The sequence below is a fragment of the Hoplias malabaricus genome, chromosome X2, assembly GCF_029633855.1.
Source record: "Hoplias malabaricus isolate fHopMal1 chromosome X2, fHopMal1.hap1, whole genome shotgun sequence".
Taxonomy (NCBI): Eukaryota; Metazoa; Chordata; class Actinopteri; order Characiformes; family Erythrinidae; genus Hoplias; species Hoplias malabaricus.
In genome coordinates, this window is record NC_089819.1 from 24,311,792 (window position 1) to 24,330,501 (window position 18,710).

Consider the following 18,710-nt stretch of genomic DNA (forward strand, 5'->3'; position numbering starts at 1 on the left):
TACCAACTGTGATTCCATTTGGCTTGGACTGGACAAGTTTCTGGATGTAAGGGACATCTCGCTTGCATTAAAGTATTGAGCAGTTCGGCCAGATTTCATGGACGCCTTCCCTGGTGATTTACTCGCTGTTTCGGGTAGTCCAACTGATTTCAATTAGTTACAATTTGGAGGATTTTGCGACCCCGTCCAGATGATGTTCAACATGCTCATCAGTCACATTTGGACTTGAGCATTATCATCTTGGAATACAGGGTCAGCCTTTGTATGATGATGAACAAAAAGGGAAACCTGGTGATTCGGCAGCTCAGTGTAGGGACTGGGGTTCAAATACACTGTCACCTCAATCAAAAACCCATTTTCCGCATAATTATAACACCACCAGGACATCGCAGAGCCTCCTCCAGCTTGACCACACCTTGCCCACAGTCCTCAATGAGGTCTACAATGAATACGATGTCTAGCATCTTTCACACACAGACAGAAACTAAATTAATCTGAGCAGATAACACATTTCCAGTCAAGAACAGTCCAAATTTTGTGTCTTGTCACCCACTGTAACCAGGCAACTTTGTGAGCAGAGGTCTCTCGCTTGCACTATTCTCCATGTGCAGATGGTTTGCAGTTCTCTGTGGTATGTTCTTTCAGATATTGTTTGTTAAGGACCTGTGTTGACTTCTAGGAGCAGTTCTTGCCTGAAAGTGAAGAGTCAGTGGGCCCTTTCCGTCAGTTTCGCCTTTAGGCCACAATTCTATGAGAATTTCCTGTAGACTGGGATTTTTGCCACAGCAGCAACTCTTATGACCGTATGCCACACGAGACATTCACTGCACTGTACCACCTCTTCTCAATTCCCATCACACACCCCACAAGTATTCATAGCCCAATCATCCTTGTGCACCATCATCTGCAGGAGCCTGAAGTTACTACCACCTTAAACGTGAAGGTGATCAATTAGCCACACTCCAGTTTTTTTTTTTTGTTTTTTTTTTTAACAGCAGCGACTATGTGGCTGTATCAAAGGCAGTAGGCAGTGGCTATGTGCTAACTCATCCTCATCTTATTCCCTAAACTCCAGGTACGGGCTCATTTCTTGCCCACTACCCCTACAGAGAGTTGAAGCTTCAGGCTGTCTGGAGCCTGGGGATCTAACTACTGTGCTGTTCCCACTGTCCCACTATCTCTGGCTAGCTCTACCGCTAATAATTCTCACAGTCTAGCACCCACTCTATATTTGTCACAACCAGAGTCTATAATCACAACAAGTAAAAATGGCAGTGCTGAGGGAATATATTTTGTCTTGACAATGGCTATGCTGACAAACAACATAAAATGAAACTGAGCCTCTGAACTAGTGGAACTCTTGTTTTATAGAGAAGTCAACGCTGCAAAAGTGGAAAGTCTGGCTGGTGACTGACAGGCCGTCAATCCATGCCATTTCTGGACACATGCTCATTAGCTGTGAAACATGAGCGCAGGGAAATGTCAAATTTAATTGTATCTGTGGAGCTGTGTTAAGGGTGGAAAACCAGCATTAAACGAGTGAGCATGTACATTTGCCTATTGCATAATTTTGTATTTATACTATGTAAGCACACAAATCTGTACATGCAGCAAGACCTACTATGGGTTACCTATAAGGCCAGACAATGTACAAATATCACCTAAAATACACTGTTACTAAAATACACAACTAACTTTTATAATCTCCTCAGAAAAGCATGAAATGAGATGCTCTGGAACAGGCCTCGGGCTGGAACTACGGACATCAGTGAACTTGATATACTGCAATATCCAACAGGGGTTATATAAACGTAAATAAAATGTACTCTAAACAGCACACGGGGATGTCCAGATCCAGTTTAATCATACCCGCTTTATGCTGGAAAAAGTAATTACATGCATCCCCCACAGGGGAAACAATTCTGCACATTGTAATGGGTATATTTATTGAACTAAACATTAGCAAAACAGTATTTCTATGTGATAGCTCTGCAAATACACAGATATTGTGCGATATACAGAGCGATTTTAATATTTTGAATACATATTAACAAGTGCATTTTAATTTGGGTTAATTTTTTGGGTTAATTTTAAATTTGGGTAAATTTAACGTTGAGTAAATAGATGTGAATCCAGTCTTTATGTTTTCACGGGTTTGTATTGTAACGTCAGTTTTACAATTCCAGCGTAACATCTGGGTGAATCTGATGTATTCAAGTCTATCACAACACAGAGGCTTTACCTGTTGCTATTCTGTGGAAAATCACTGGAATGGGATCTCTCGTGACTAATACCTCATCATCGTTCTCTGAGTTAGAGACATAGGTGTTGTCTGCAAGAAAGAAAAACACAAATTAATGGATTGAAAACAAGTAAAAAAGTGTAATTTATCTTTCTATAACACACTTGACTTAGGTTTGTAGCTCTTAATGCTATAAAACGAACTGAGTGAGGCACATTTTCTCCTTTCAGGATGCAAAACACTTCACGAACCTGGCTTCTAACTCGCTCACTCTCTCGTACATTCACACAGCGTCACACGCCGTTTAGTGCTCTACATCAATGACACTGACTGCATAAGATAAAGTTATCTTAGTAAAAATCATCCCCCAAAAGCAGTGGGAATAAAATCTCTAGACATTAACAGGCATTAAACCTTTTAAGGAAAGTTCCATATTGACGCAAGGAGATTTTCCTGTTGAACTAACTATCAAGATGCCAAATGATAGTAAACACAATTCTAGGATGGGTTTCTGACCAATCCCCTTTTCCAGGCATATATCTGCACACTGTGCTGACTTTGTGAATAATGTCCAAATCCAAGACAGGAAAGTCCACATTCTTATGCAAAGCTGACTGTCTGCTACTGGGCTGTGGATTAAGCCCAGCTCACAGGGCTGAGTGAGAATCTGCTTCCTGTGGCCTGTGGTTGGGAGAAAAAGCTCTTGTTCTTCGCGGATGTGTGTGGATCGGAGTATCAGGGTCATCCTCACACCGCGAAGACACTTTGGCCTTCGGCTCTAAAGCCTTTTCTAAATCTTTCTTTGGAAGAGAAGCTCCCTTTAAGTAAATCTCAAACAAACTGTTTGTCTCGGGGAATACAAAGAGTTACAAATTCAGAGCTCAGAGCTGCAGAGACTGAGCAACAAAAGGCTGGCAATCTTTTTTATCATACCCCATATACATGTGATACAGTGATTGGGCTGTGGAGCAGTGGAACTGTGTTCTCTCAACACTTCTGAGATGAGCTGGAGTGGTGTTTGTGGTGCAGAACTAATCATCCAGCATCAGTTTTGAGCAATGCCTCAATGGCTGAACGCTTTCAAATTCAGACAGAAATTGTCCAACTGTGTATACCTTGATCCAAAAGAGTACATGCTGTTGTTGCCGCAAATGGGGCTCTGGATTTGTACTTTTCATCGCAAAAATGTTGGATGAGCAGCTGTCCACAGGCTTATTATTATAAGCAACACCTACATAAGCCTTTAATGACGACTGACATATGCCTGCATCATCATCTCAACTGGCTTTTAACACCTTTCTAACACTTTCTAAGCTGCAGCTGACTAAAGCACTTTTATGACAACTCACAATTTTTTAAATAAAAGTCATGCAGGTTGTATGTAGGTTTCACGTTGCCTTATGAATGATGACCCACTGTAAGCCACAGCACATTTCAGTAAAACCAATCAACACCAGGCTGCAATAAAGATAACCGACCACACATATAAGCTGTAATAAAGATATCCACAGTTCTCCACTTTGCTCAGAGGTGGGAGGGGAGTTAAGCAGTAAATTAAAGACTATTTTGGACTGCCTCTTGGTAAGAGCAGCTCTAAAGTGCTCCCTCATTGTGGAGCAGTGGGTCATCTGTCCTTTAACAGGATATGTCCTGCAGCAGAGTTCTGCTCAGGACGATTATAGTTGGCTGAGCGCATTAAACACTGAATAAATGACTCCAGCTTCCTGCCACACTGGTCAGCAAAACATCCACATAGGTTCCATTTTCTATGATCTATAAAGGTTGTATTAGCTTGTATCACATCAAAAAGAAGAGCAGAATGCAGATCATTAATGTAGCATTCATTTCCTTTCACATCACTGAGGCTGGGACGTGATCTATCGTGACTAACACATCAATAAACGATGACAAAGGGGAGTATAATACACGAATGATGCTTTTCCACTACATGGTACGTATACTATTCTTCTCGACTTAACTCTACTCAGATTTTTGCTTTTCCATTCGGTTAATTTGGTTCCTGGACCCTGTTTTTTGTTGTTTTTTGAGTCCTTGCTCACTCTTTGTTCCGAGCGAACCAAGTAGGGACTAAACCGTAACCGTAAAACCATAAAACCTGTGCACAACAAATTCACCAGTGTTAAATTAGCACTGTTAGTGTAATAATTTAACACTCACAGTGTTAAGTTAACACTAATAGTGTTGATTTAACACTGGAGAATTTGCTGTGTGCTGATTGGCCAAAGAGAATTGTTTACACAACAAAATGCAGACATCCAGCACCAACTTTCCATCTGTAAAATCTCCAGCTGCAGCAGAGATCACGTTTGTTTTTATCCGACTCACGACGGCAGCTCGTAAAATTACACCCCGGTTTATTGAAGAGGTTCAAATTAACCTTGAATCGGTGGTCGACGAAAAAATCAGTGAGAGCTGGACGGTGCAAAAAGGGAGGAAAAATTCCAACAACACGCAAATGGAGTATTCTTCTATTCCAAGTCATTTTGGACCTATTTATCTGTCCACACAACGAGACATGTTCACAATATTAAAACAACAGCTTTCATTTCCAGCATTTCAAATATTACAATATCGCAAAAATATAAAAAATAGCAAATATCTTGTTTAAAATTTGGTCTTGGTTTAAAAACTTGAACATTTTACTGTACTGCAAATGTAACAGACTGTGAGCATCATTAGTGACTTAATAAAATGTAGAGTAGAAACGTTTACTGCACCTGGGTAATCATCAGAGACATGCACAGAGTAGGACACCCTGAGGAAAGAGAGAAGAAACAATTACACATGCAGGTATTTTTAAAAACATTTTTCAATGATGACAACAATGGAGACAGAAGGTTTTGTTCTGTGGATATCATAAACTGACGTAAGGTAGGAAGGCCAATCAGATCAGAGCTATTCATTAACCACTGACTGAACAGGTTATTAACCACAGCATAACGACATTATGATATTAATGAATGCAACTTAATACATTCAGATGTTCTTTGGCACTTTACAAATAAACCTCTGTAGTTTTATTGTAATGAAAATGAACTCATCACTGATTCTGCCGGACACAGCGCAGGTCATCACTGACGCTGCTTTAATGCATCGACAATAAAATCAGCCAAGTGTCTCAACAGACATCCTTTCATCCTTTGTACCCGGGGCAGCAGGAGTTTGCATATTTTCAATGTGTGTTATAATTAGGAACGAACTGTCACTGCTAAAAAGTGACAGTGCAAGAGGCAAATTCATATGAGAACGAAAAATCTGTGTACACACACACACACATACACACACAGGTGTTAGTCCCAAATTACTCCATCCTCCCTACGTAGTGCACTACTCAAGTCATGAAACGACTGAATCTAGATCTTAACAGTGCATTATATCATTCTAATACAGCATCATTTATATTTATTTATATGTGGGAGTCTGAAATCTAGTGCTAGCAGCATTTACACTGTAGTTAAATGACTTCTGTACTTCACTACGGAGGGAGTGAGGAGGTATTTGAGCTTCAGCCAGAGTCAGGCACGCTGTGTGATGTCAGCATTTCCAAAAATATCTGTTTTCTTCCGTCCACATGACAACAGCGTTTTGATAAATACAATATACAATGAAACAAAAACATGTTCTGAACTTGACTCTATTTTGAGTCTAAAGAAAGAGTTAATCTTTAATAATTACTGAATACCTGATGCAGACAGTTTGGAATGTGACTGGGCCTTGTATAGACTATTAAAGTTTATATAATACAATACACTACACGCAAAGAAAGGCCCTGAGGCGACAAACAAGACAACCACGAGCAAGAAGAACTTCTTCATGAGACTTTAATAACTTCCCCTTTCTGTAGCATGACTGCACAGTTTCTGAAAGTGACTTATTACTCCTTGGTGGGGTCAGTTTTCATAAAACAAAAAAATCAAACGCAAACAGAAATGTGGAACATATCAATCTACACATAAACAGACAAGTGGCTCATGTAAATGAGATGTAAACATGTCAGAACCACTAAACTTCCAGAGCTTAGAGGGTCACTCAAAGGCACACTCTAGACATCTTTAAAGCTTTTAAAAAACTAATCAAACTAAGTGTCCATTAGTGGTTTGATCGAGTAAACGCTAGGGCAAAGACGAGTTTCCACCACCGACGACTGAATGCTAATTTTTGGAAGTAAAATCCCATGGTTGGTCTATTAGAGGTGCGCTAATTAAGATTCCCTCCGATTTTTAAGAGCCTGCCACTGTTGTTGTGAATAACTCAGGCTAAACGTTTTGGAAAAGCGGATGTCTACGTTTGTATAATTACCCTAGGTCAGTGTGCTTCGAAAAGAACCATTATGTTTTAAGACAGTAATTTGGGAAGAGCAAATAGACTCATCAACTGGAGAAGACAGTCTGAGCTCTATTGTGTCTGAATGATGGGTAGGAAACGCCGTATCAGAAGCGGCGCTGAAACTAACAAATGGATTTATATTCAGGCTTATAATGAGCTGGTTAAAGGGAAAGGCAGGGAGTTTCCAAAAGAAGCATTAAAGACGAGTCCTCTCCTTATATTTATTGTAAAAATCTCACCGGTTAATAATTATAGGCTAATATGACTAATGAGAATAAATGGTGTAAATAGCATTCATAAAAGTCACTATCATGTTTACAGACAGCCTTTGTTATTAGAGATTCAGCTACACTAATAATTATAAATTATATGCTTCAAATACCATCCTCTTTAAAAGCACATCTACAATGTCTAAAAAAGTAGGCTATTACTCATTCGTAAACAACTGCATGAGCTGTAATTATAAGGGTTTTTAAAGTACTTTTACTTGTTTTAAAAGCTAGAAATGGCAGAATGCTTATAAACCTCTTTGAAGAAACACTAGGTACGTTGTTGTATTTTTTGCTCCTGGGCTCCCCCTACAGTTGCTGAGTGTAATTAACTTTTACATCATTGTCCTGAAATCAAGGTGGACTGATTTCCTACCCTCTTCCAAAAGTTACATAGCGCAGTGTCCGCAGTGCTGAGCCCAGAGTAGCAATGACAAAGGCTCTTTTCTCCCCATTACAATGCCTTGGAGCATCACAATGATTTTGAAGTAAAAAATATTAGTGTTTCTTTAAGTAAAAAAAGAGGGTAGGGGGGTAGGGGTGTTTCCTACCCTCCCCCAAAATGTACATAGTGCAGATTCTGCAATGCGGAACCCAGAGTAGCAATGACAGAGGCTCTTTTCAGCCCATTACAGAGCAGTGGAGCATCACAATGTCACAGATGTCCTTCATAATGGTTTTGTCTCTCTTATTGTTCATGAAAAGGCATTTGCGGAGGCTAAAGCATGAAACAGGAGGGTCACCTGTTCAAATCCCAGGACTAACTGGAATAAGTCACAGCTAAAGTGCCATTGAGCTAAGCACCAAACCCCCAAACAGTTCCCCAGGTGTCATGTCTGGTGACCCGTTGCTCCGGCTGTGTGTGTGTGTGTGTGCTGCTAAAAATTACTTCCCTGTGTGTGTTTGTTTGTTCACAACCACAGATGAGTTAAAGGCAGAGAATCAATATCCCCAAGGGTATTAATAAAGTAACACTGCTTCTCTTCTTCTTTTTAACCGCCTTTGCACAGTTGAATCATACAAATGTATTCATCCGCTGTGTCGGGAGCACTTCCCGGATACGTGTTCCGGCTTGTGTTGCTTTGCGCTGAAATGGACAGAGTCATTGCAAGAATACATCGACTATCGTGTAGAAAAGTAGGTCTTCAAGCATTTTCTTGTCTTTAAAACGTCACGTTTAATGCCTTTAATATACGATGAAGTCTGGAAACTGATGTCAAACTGATGTGTGCTCCCCCTTCAGTGTAGAATTGTAATGCACATTAATATTATTTTTGACGTGATGTATTTTTCATTTTCCATGTTTCTTTATGGTGTGTGTTTTGCTTTTGTTTTCTAAACATGCTCTAGTTCATAGAACCTGAAAACATAAATCAATCTGTGTGAAATGAGAAGTGAGAGATGCAGGCTGAGGTATTAGATGACTAACTATAAAAGAGAAAGTCAGCTGTTAAAACTCAAACCCCCTGAGAGCTCTTGAGGTTTTCTACAGGATGGAGACACTCACAGCTATCGTTATTCAAAGCAACATCTGGGAAGAGCTGAGAACTTCTGTGCTGCGTCATTCTTCGCACTGTTCATTTTCAGGTTTCTGTTTGACAAACGACAGCTTTGAGACTTCATGTTGTCTGATCAGGGTTAATACACACAGCAGAACAGCCATGGTCCATGAGCCAAAGCTAAGACCTCCAGATGTCCAGGAACCCACTTTCACAGGTTTTAAAACCTCAGAAGTCTCCTGCCAAATCTCCATCTTTAAGGCCGCTGACACAAGCAAGACTCAATGTCAGAAAAGGGGGCGGGGCTGGAAAAATGCACACTGGCCTTACATAACATATGTGTCGCTGTTGCTAAAATCAAATCTACCGGATATAAGGAGCTAAAACACAAATGAATGACTGCATGGCTCTAGCACCTCCACTCTTTGATCACTAGCTGCTTGTGAATTTCCTTCAGTGGAGAAGAGCAAACAGCGACGTGCCCTGCCCCACCACCACAGCCCCCTGCACCCAAGCCACCCCAAGGAGCCCAAACTCATGTTGGAACTAATTGAACACAGGCTGGCTTAATTGACCAGAAGCAAATTAGGCCAGTTTTCTGGGGACCTCAGAGAGAGGTGTTTGATGTTTTTATGGGGTTATGATATTGATTGTGCTTGATGAGAGAGCTGCCATGGACCAAATGTCAAAAAATTAAACTTAAAAAAACAAACAAATAATTCTAAGCATTTTTTGGTGCATTTCAGGCCAATAATGAAGTTACTAGTAAACCTCAGAGTCGACACACAGGCTACATGAACACACATAAACACACAACTGACATAGCATTTCTGCTAAAATTAGCGCTTGTTAACTCTTAAACTTCTAATTCAGTGAACATTCAAATATTCTGTGTGTATGTGTGTGTTGTGGGGGGGTGTGTTATTCCGAAAATCTGCGTCCGATGCCTGCTTTAGAACCAGAATCTGTGCTGTAGCTCCAACTAACTCGCTCCCCAACTCGCACATACACTGTGTGGCTAATGGCACAGAGTACAGGAGTTAACCAGAGCTTTGTGGAAGTGGTCTGGTCTAATTCGAGGTGTAAAGCTGAGAAAGTTAACTGTAGCTTTGCCACGCTTCGTTTTAAGTAGATTGTTGTTGGGTGTTGGGCTGTTTTAGGCTTCATTCTGGACTTTAATGTTGATGAGGCTGAATACGGGTGGAGCCCGGTGTTTTTACACCACTGTATATCACACCCGAATATAGATGGAGTGGTGGCTTTATCGATAGCCAGACTTATCCCAAAAAAAAACGAGTACTCTCAGAATTAAAAACTGAATACATAACCAATGAACAAGTACCGGAACAGCCGAGTATTCGGGGCTAGCCCTACTAAATACATAGATAAATATAGCTGAAAATGCATTAATATACAGAATTAATTTGAGAAAACTACAGGCACCATTACCCGATGTTGAAACATGTCGGTTTAAGTAAATGAATAAGCCTTAAATTATTTAGATAAAACCCGAGGGCTGAAACAGTCTGGTGAATTTCCTCATACAGAAACTAGATATCCACACATTAGGGGATTACGGCTCATACATGAAATAAATATGCTACATAAACATTAGAGAGAAAGCGCTTAGGTATTTTACTGGGGAAACACATGCAGCAGTGGAGGAATATCTGGTAAAACTTCCTCCAAGTAAACACATACACAATCCCGTTAAGTATACTAATCCCAGCAGAGGACTCTGACGACTGGCTCACACTTGTGTTAAATGTCTCTTTTTGACTTGGCTTTGGTTTGATTGTAAATGTGCCCTTGTGAACCAAACCAGGACTAAAATGTGTAACTTACCACATCCCAACTGAAATAAACTCTAAGGCATTCCTGGAAGTGTGCTCTTTAATGTCGTTTGGTGACGTTGTCAAAGGGTGAGCAAAACGGGTGCAAGGGTTGAAGTGGTCAGAGCGTTAAGAGCACTATGTCACTACGGCTAAGCGCGAACCACAGTGGCTAATAAACAATTCATACTTCAGTGTTTATTATTAGACACTTAGAAATAAAAGTTTAAAATTTCATGTATTGATCTTTACGATTTATTTTAATATCTTTTGAATATTTGGAAGTTGAGACATTCAACAATGGAACAATAACTTCAGGTGAATCTCTGGAAATATTCAGTGATTCTGTTGTCTTTCTGTATCATTTTCCTTGGTTGTGTAAAGCAACAATCACTACCAACATGTGTTTTTGGACTGTGGGAGGAAACCCACACAGACACGGGGAGAACACACCACACTCCTCACAGACAGTCACCCGGAGGAAACCCACGCAGACACAGGGAGAACACCACACTCCTCACAGACAGTCACCCGGAGCAGGACTCGAACCCACAACCTCCAGGTCCCTGGAGCTGTGTAACTGCGACACTAACCTGCTGCTCCGGTTTCCTCCAGGTGACTGTCTGTGAGAAGTGTGGTGTGTTCTCCCTGTGTCTGCGTGGGTTTCCTCCGGGTGACTGTCTGTGAGAAGTGTGGTGTATTCTCCCTGTGTCTGCGTGGGTTTCCTCCGGGTGACTGTCTGTGAGAGGTTTGGTGTGTTCTCCCCATGTCTGTGTGGGTTTCCTCCCACAGTCCAAAAACACACGTTGGTAGGTGGATTGGTGACTCAAAAGTGTCCATAGGTGTGAGTGAATGTGTGAGTGTGTGTCACCCTGTGAAAGACTGCCCCCCCCTCCCACCAGGGTGTGTTCCTGCCTTGTGCCCAATGATTCCAGGTAGCCTCTGGACCCACCGCGACCCTGAACTGGATAAGGGTTACAGATAATGAATGAATGAATGAAAATCAAAAATGAAATCCTCACAGAAATCTTCCAGTCATTCCCAAAGACTAAAGGCTGTTACAGCACAGATTGTGATCAGTCTCTTTATTAATATACACTTACTTTCAGAAGAAACATTAAGCAAGCATGTCTTAGAATGTACATCACAGCTGTAACACTATAATCATAGTATGTTATTCTGTCCACGTAGGAGTGAACGTTTATTACAAAGTCACGTAAAACAATCACCGCTCAAATCTGCTTTCGTGGTTATCTTGCTTCCATTGCCTACAGTGCTCCGGCAAACTGTCGACAGCTAGGAGACGTATTTCAACAATGAATTTTATGGGGTCTTACTGAGCTCTAATTTGATCAAGTCCAATTCCGGTTGCGATTATGAGCTTTGGACGCTGCAGGGCTCTGCGTTATGACTTCCATAGAAAAGCTATAGGGCTTTTTGCTTGATCGTGCGAAAGGCGGAAAGCAGATTTAAAAACGGGCTTTAGAGCAGGGTCTTAAACACTTGCTGAGTATGATGTGAGGTGATGGCAAAACACATTTCTATTGGAACGCCTTCACTCACACAGCCTCGTTAGCACAGGTCTGGAGCAGGTGAGAAGCTTCATCTGCTGCAGAGAAATACAGATCACAGCTTCCGTTTCCTTTCAGCTTTTGAGAAAATATTCATTGGTGAAATGTGTCTTAAATTATCTCCTTCGTACAGGTCTCATTTAGACACTTACTTAAATATAATCAAGACGTATTCATGAAGCCTTTGCTTCTTCAAAGCTAATGTTAGTGGAAGCTAATTCACACTGTGTAAACTGCATGCCTAAACAAACACATGACTTAAAATGTTTTTAGCTATGTGTCAAATATGACATTCATTTCCTGGTCACATATTTGTTGACACTTATTCATTCATTCATTATCTGTAGCCCTTATCCAGGTCAGGGTCGCGGAGGGAATACACCCTGGAGGGGGCGCCAGTCCTTAGCAGGGCAACACTCACACCTACGGACACTTTTGAGTCGCCAATCCACCTACCAACGTGTGTTTTTGGACTGTGGGAGGAAACCGGAGCACCTGGAGGAAACCCACGCAGACACAGGGAGAACACACCACACTCCTCACAGACAGTCACCCGGAGCGGGAATCGAACCCACAACCTCCAGGCCCCTGGAGCTGTGTGACTGCGACACTAATCTGCTGCGCCACCGTGCTGCCATTTTTTATTTTAATTTTATAAAATAATTTTTTTTAAAAATTCAGAGGAGGCTTCCTCGCCATTTGTTGCTCTTCAGTCTTCAGGTTTGCGTGCTGGAAACTGCTATAATATGTTTACGAAGCCCCAGTGTCTGTAAATGGTAAATAAACAGAGTCTCTCTCCACTATGCTAGAATCACTTTATTGGCCGCTGTGCTTGAACATAGGGAAATTTGTTCTTCACATTTAACCCAATCCATGCAGTGAAAGACACATTTACACACACTAGTAAGCACTAGGGGGCAGTGAACACACATGCTTGGAGCGGTGCACAGCCCTAGCCATGGCGCCTGCTGAGCAGTTGGGGGTTAAATGCCTTGCTCATTAGCACTTAAGTCTCTTAAGTAAGGCTCTGGGGATCAAAGGGACAACCTTCCAGTTACAAACTCCACAGTTCCATAACCACCAGGCCACGGCTGCCCCAACTGGAGCTGCACAGTTTGCCAGTAGTTCTGCAATACTGGGTCGATGTGTGGAGACGACTTCAAGGCACTTCATAATCATCATAATAATTCATTCATTCATTCATTCATTCATTATCTGTAACCCTTAACCAGTTCAGGGTTGCGGTGGGTCCAGAACCTACCTGGAATCATTGGGCGCAAGGCGGGAATACACCCTGGAGGGGGCGCCAGTCCTTCACAGGGCAACACACACTCACACATTCACTCACACCTACGGACACTTTTGAGTCGCCAATCCACCTATCAACGTGTGTTTTTGGACTGTGGGAGGAAACCGGAACACCCGGAGGAAACCCACGCAGACACAGGGAGAACACACCACACTCCTCACAGACAGTCACCCGGAGGAAACCCACGCAGACACAGGGAGAACACACCACACTCCTCACAGACAGTCACCCGGAGGAAACCTACGCAGACACAGGGAGAACACACCAACTCCTCACAGACAGTCACCCGGAGGAAACCCACGCAGACACAGAGCTGTGTGACTGCGACACTAACCTGCTGCGCCACCGTGTCGCCCATAATAATAATAATAATAATAATAATAATAATAATAAATGATTTTGTTCCAAGTAATTTTAGAGCATTTGTATTGGTTCAATGTTACAAACATGATCAAACACTGTTAAAAAGGATGTGATTTTAAAAACAATACCATAATAAAACAAAAGGACCACAGGATGTCATTGGTTATTGCTCATGTCCCATTTTGTGCAACAGAATATAAGACACCTAATGCCCCTCAGATCTGTGGTGCAGGTTTTCTTTTTAATAAACTGAGAGCAATTACAAAACCAAGATAAGAACAGATAACTTTCATTTCCCTTTAATTACTGTTGCTATGTTTGTCAAACTTTATCTCAGGGCCCCTGGCAGCATCACCACCACAAACACCACGATGAGAATCTCCAAAATTTTCTGAGACAAATTGATTCACTACTAGGTGTTGATTTACTACATTTACTACTACTTGCACCAGCCGTGCGTAGGTTCAAACGTAGGCTAGCTGTATTGTAAGTCTTCACTAAATTCAGGTTTACACATTGCTACACCAAAAACTACCACCCAAACTAGTGTTTGTAGGAGCTATAAACTACTTTACATTTTCACCTACCCCTAAGCAGTGTTACATGACAGCAACTGACAGCAACCAAAATATGGTACTTTTGGACCGCCTTGAGCCAGACGACCATTATTCTGAAATGGTATGTCGTCGTGTTCAGTAGTCGTAAGGGAACACCAAGACACGTAAAGACACAAATATACACAAAAATATTTCATTTTCTTTAACTCAGTTCTGAAAACATAAACATATAGTTTGGTTTAATTTAGGCGGCACGGTGGCGCAGCAGGTTAGTGTCGCAGTCACACAGTTCCAGGGGCCTGGAGGTTGTGGGTTTGATTCCCGCTCCGGGAGACTGTCTGTGAGGAGTGTGGTGTGTTCTCCCTGTGTCTGCGTGGGTTTCCTCCGGGTGCTCCGGTTTCCTCCCACAGTCCAAAAACACATGTTGGTAGGTGGATTGGTGATTCAAAAGTGTCCGGGTGTGTGTTGCCCTGTGAAGGACTGGCACCCCCTCCAGGGTGTATTCCCGCCTTGCGCCGAATGATTCCAGGTAGGCTCTGCACCCACTGCGACCCTGAATTGGATAAAGGTTACAGATAATGAATGAATGAATTATTGTATGTTTATTTTTCCCCCCATAAAATATAAGAAATCTGTGCATGTTGCCTTCTGGCAACAGTGTGTTTGGCAAGTGTTGAAAGTGTCGTCATGAAAAAGTGTCATTGAGTACGCTTAAGTTAGTAGATACTAGTTAAGACACAGTATACGGATTTGTGTACGGAATCCGATTTATTAAAGACTAGTTTGAAACTAACTAGAGTTAACTAAGGATTCAGTAAAGACTTTACGCGCAAACTTAAGAATAAATTTACGCAAAACCCACGCAACCCAGTCCAGATCAGCAACTACTTTTTTCTTTGTTCATTAAAAGAAGTACAGCTTAAGGACCGTTGTGAACTGGTGAGACCCATTTAGCAAAGGGTCAGTCAAAGTTTATATGGAATTCTCTCCTTCCTACTGGACTGTCCCGAGGTTACGACAACAAGTGGACAGAGTAGGTCATTGTTCCTGCGCACTAGATGTTCCCTTAGATACTTCATACTCAGTTGAAGGTTGATCATAATCAGAGGAGCTTTGACTGGGCTCCTGTAAAACGTTGGGTGTTTTGAGGCTGAGGTTAACAGCAGAGAATCAGTTAATTAACTCCCTCTACGTCACCTTCACGAACAGTGCGTTCCCCTGATCTTCAGTTAACAGGCACCACAGAGTCAAGACTCTGAAAACTACAGGAAACTCATTACTTCCTCTCACTCTCACACATGCACGCACACACACACACACACACACTGTAGTGACAGAGTATTCATAGACAGCCCTCCATCAGCTTCCTGATTGAAATGCATGACACCATGCAACTCTTCTCTGAAACAAGTGTGACATTTACAGACCTCGTTCAAACACATGACGACAAGCTTCTAATTCAATCCACTCTCATTTTCAAGACACCCTCAGGTTTTTTAAAGATGTCTGTTTTCCAACAGTGTAATTGTACACGTACATGAATTTTTAGTGAATGCTTCTGAAATGCTTCTAGGGCACATTCGAAAAACAATCTGACTCCATCAGGAGCCAGTGTCTGAGCTACTTTTAATTTCATTCAGCACTGATGCAAGAAACAAAAGAAAAGCTTGAAAGAATGATTCTAAAGTTTCAACTCTTACCAAACCATAAAAACTCACATCTCTCTTCAGCTGTAACTCCTGCTGTAACTGTGAATACAATGGTGTCAAATACAACACGACCCCTTTTCAAAATACAATCATTGTTTTTGAAATATGTGAAGGAACACTGTCAAACAATTCATACGGACTGCTATCGTACAAAGCTAAGCATTAACACGAAATATGAGCGTTAAATCTAGTGTTGCGCCCTGTGAAGGACTGGCGCCCCCTCCAGGGTGTATTCCCACCTTGCGCCCAATGATTCCAGGTAGGCTCTGGACCCACCGCGACCCTGAACTGTATAAGGGTTACAGATAATGAATGAATTAATCTAGTGTTGCACCGATACTGTATAGGTATTAGCACCGATTCTGGCACTTAAACACAGTATAGGTAGCGGCTACAGAGATCTCCGATACCATAGGTGTGTTGGAAATGGCCCCCTACTCACTATTCCCTACATGTAGTACACATTGCACTTTTTGGGATATTGACGCGCCGCTAGATGCAGCTCGAATTTAAAGTTGGGGCAAATTATAAACAGACTGGATATTTCACACTACAGGGCTGTTTTTGTGATTTTAATGGAGACTGGAAACATTTCACACACACTACACAACCCCAAACTCCACAACCAAACACACAACTCATGTTTCCTTAGAGACACAGATAAATACAGGCGTACTCGCTGCGGCTAATGTTTGTGCTACTATTTGTTTAGATCCACAAAAGAAAATACATAAAAATGTCTTTGGGTCATGGACGGGAAAACAAAAGTCAGCGCGGTCTCTACACACTGCAACGGGAGCTGGAGATTAGTAGAAAAGCACATAGTTCTGCCTTAAATGGTTCAGAAATATTAGCGGTAGCCAGAGCTGGAATTGAAAAGTAGAATAAAGTTGGAATAAAGGCTGTAACAGCGGGTTTTGTGGCTCATTATGTTCTCCTACAGGTAATACTTGTTATCTGGGGACATGTGCATCCAGCTCTATTTAATGTATTGTAGTTTTTCATAGTTTTACCGTTTAATCCCTCCTCCACTGTAGAGCTCCACTGCAAGCACCTGTGTTTACTTTCTGTGCTCTGTTCTCATTGGCTGTTGAAGGGACTCAGGGTTGAGTTGGTGGAGTGTTTACACTACGCGACTATGTCCAAAGTCAGGTAAAAATATGCTGCGACTGGTCTGAAAACTGATTTCGAGGCAAAAAAAAAAAAAAGTCGTGTAGTGTAACCCCAGCATAAAGAACACTGACATTCAAGCAACCTCAAAGAAACACGCTAACACAGGTCAGCAGCAGTCCTTGGAAAGTGCATTCCACAGTCATGACAAATATCCTCTGGCTCTGAAACATTAAGACATTTTATGGTGCAGTTAATAAAAAAGTGTATGTTGTTCATTCAAGTTTACAATGTTTTATTAGCGATACAGAACACTGCTTTAACAAAATAAAATCTGTAAGTGTAGTAATATAAATAACTGGATTTATAGGCATTTATCTAGTATTTAAGATAAAAAGAGCTGGTATCGGTACTCTGTATCGGCAGATACTTCAACAAGAAATATCCGTATCGGTATAGGAAGGGAAAAGTGGTATTGGTGCATCCCTAGTTAAATCTAAAGTGATACTTGAGTTCCACTATCTCTGAAGCATGCACAGCAAATGTTAAATCAACACTATTAGTGTTAAATTAACTCTTTTAAAATGTAACACTCCAACACTCGCATCGTGTATTTTTAACACTAATAGTGAACAGACTGTGTGTTTCCAGAAATCTGAAAATAAAAATGTTTATCCTACTGCAGCAGAAGAGACCCAGATAACACTAGCTTTTTCGTTTTTCCAATATGTCAAACTCAGCCAGTAATTAGGGCTAACTGTCCATTAAGATGTGTCAGAGTATGTTCTCTGTAGACGTGCACTTGTTAGAAAATTAAAAACTACAAATGTTTTTAACATCTACTTGGGACCTTTATCCCAACAGTCTGGTAAACACTGAGCTACAGAGCTGTACAGCTCATTATCTTACGGCCATGTTTTGTTCTAATATAGAGTAGTGAAATCGATAGCAGACTCGACTACTGCACCGAATGTAGTAATTTACACCTAATCTGTGTGTTTTAAAGACCCCCTCCAGTAAAAATCAAACGTCTAACCTTGTTAGCACATCAGTGTGTTGCTGTTTATGCACTAGAAGATGTATCCTTTGTGAAATAAGAAGTCAATACCATGGCTGAGCTTTTCCACTGCAGCGTCCCAAAGACACAAATTCAGACAGTCAGGGTTTCATATGTCATCAAACTAAGAAACCAATCCAGTCAACAGGCAAAGCAGGGCCTTTGAGCTCCAGGCTAGTGGTGGATGTGTGTTGAATACAGAGATGGGGATCATTTGCAAAGATATGAGTTCTGACCGGACCGGGACTTTAAATTAAGCCGTCAACATTATATTACTGTGAAAGCTAGGATTATTCCAGTTCTACCAACGTAAATAAATCATAGACTTCAATAATGTATTTGCTCCAGTATGAAGTAGATTCACCTGCTGCAGTAAATAATCGTGTCCCTTTAAAGCTGTATGTTTTCAACAAAACAGCATTCAAGGAAACTAAGCAATTCAATTATTTGGTGCAACATACAACACTGAATTAAGAAGAAGTTAGCACTTCAACCCGTCTAGATTTTCTCTCAAGATTCACAATGCAGCGTGTTTGAAGTGAAACTTGTTCTACAACAAATGAAATAAAATCATCAAAGCACATCTGTTACTAAAACTTTGGGGATTGCAACTGATTCCATGTCAATGTTTTTGTACTCCACAAGTGATCTTATATTTTTGAAGTGCTAATACTGAAATTCCCCATCAGTTTGAGCTAAAAACACATTTATTGAGCAGCTGTGCAGTTTACAACCTAGCTGAGTATGTTCCTAATTTTGTAGAGGGGCATAATAGAATAATAAAATACTAAACACCTGGTGCAAACAGCATTTTTGTGAGGAATAAGGTTAAATCCTTGCTAGTG

At 41.2% G+C, this 18,710-nt stretch overlaps 1 protein-coding gene across 2 annotated transcripts in view; it reads right to left on the reverse strand.

Moving 5' to 3' along the window:
• Positions 1–18,710, reverse strand: part of LOC136676494 (protein mono-ADP-ribosyltransferase PARP8-like) — a 74,213-nt gene that overhangs the window by 45,109 nt on the left and 10,394 nt on the right. For both annotated transcript variants that reach the window (XM_066653568.1, XM_066653567.1), the window contains exons 3-4: positions 4,981–5,018; positions 2,243–2,332 (exon numbers count right to left, since the gene is read on the reverse strand). In XM_066653568.1, the coding sequence (XP_066509665.1) occupies positions 2,243–2,332; positions 4,981–5,018 (128 nt within the window). The remainder of the gene's footprint in view (positions 1–2,242; positions 2,333–4,980; positions 5,019–18,710) is intronic.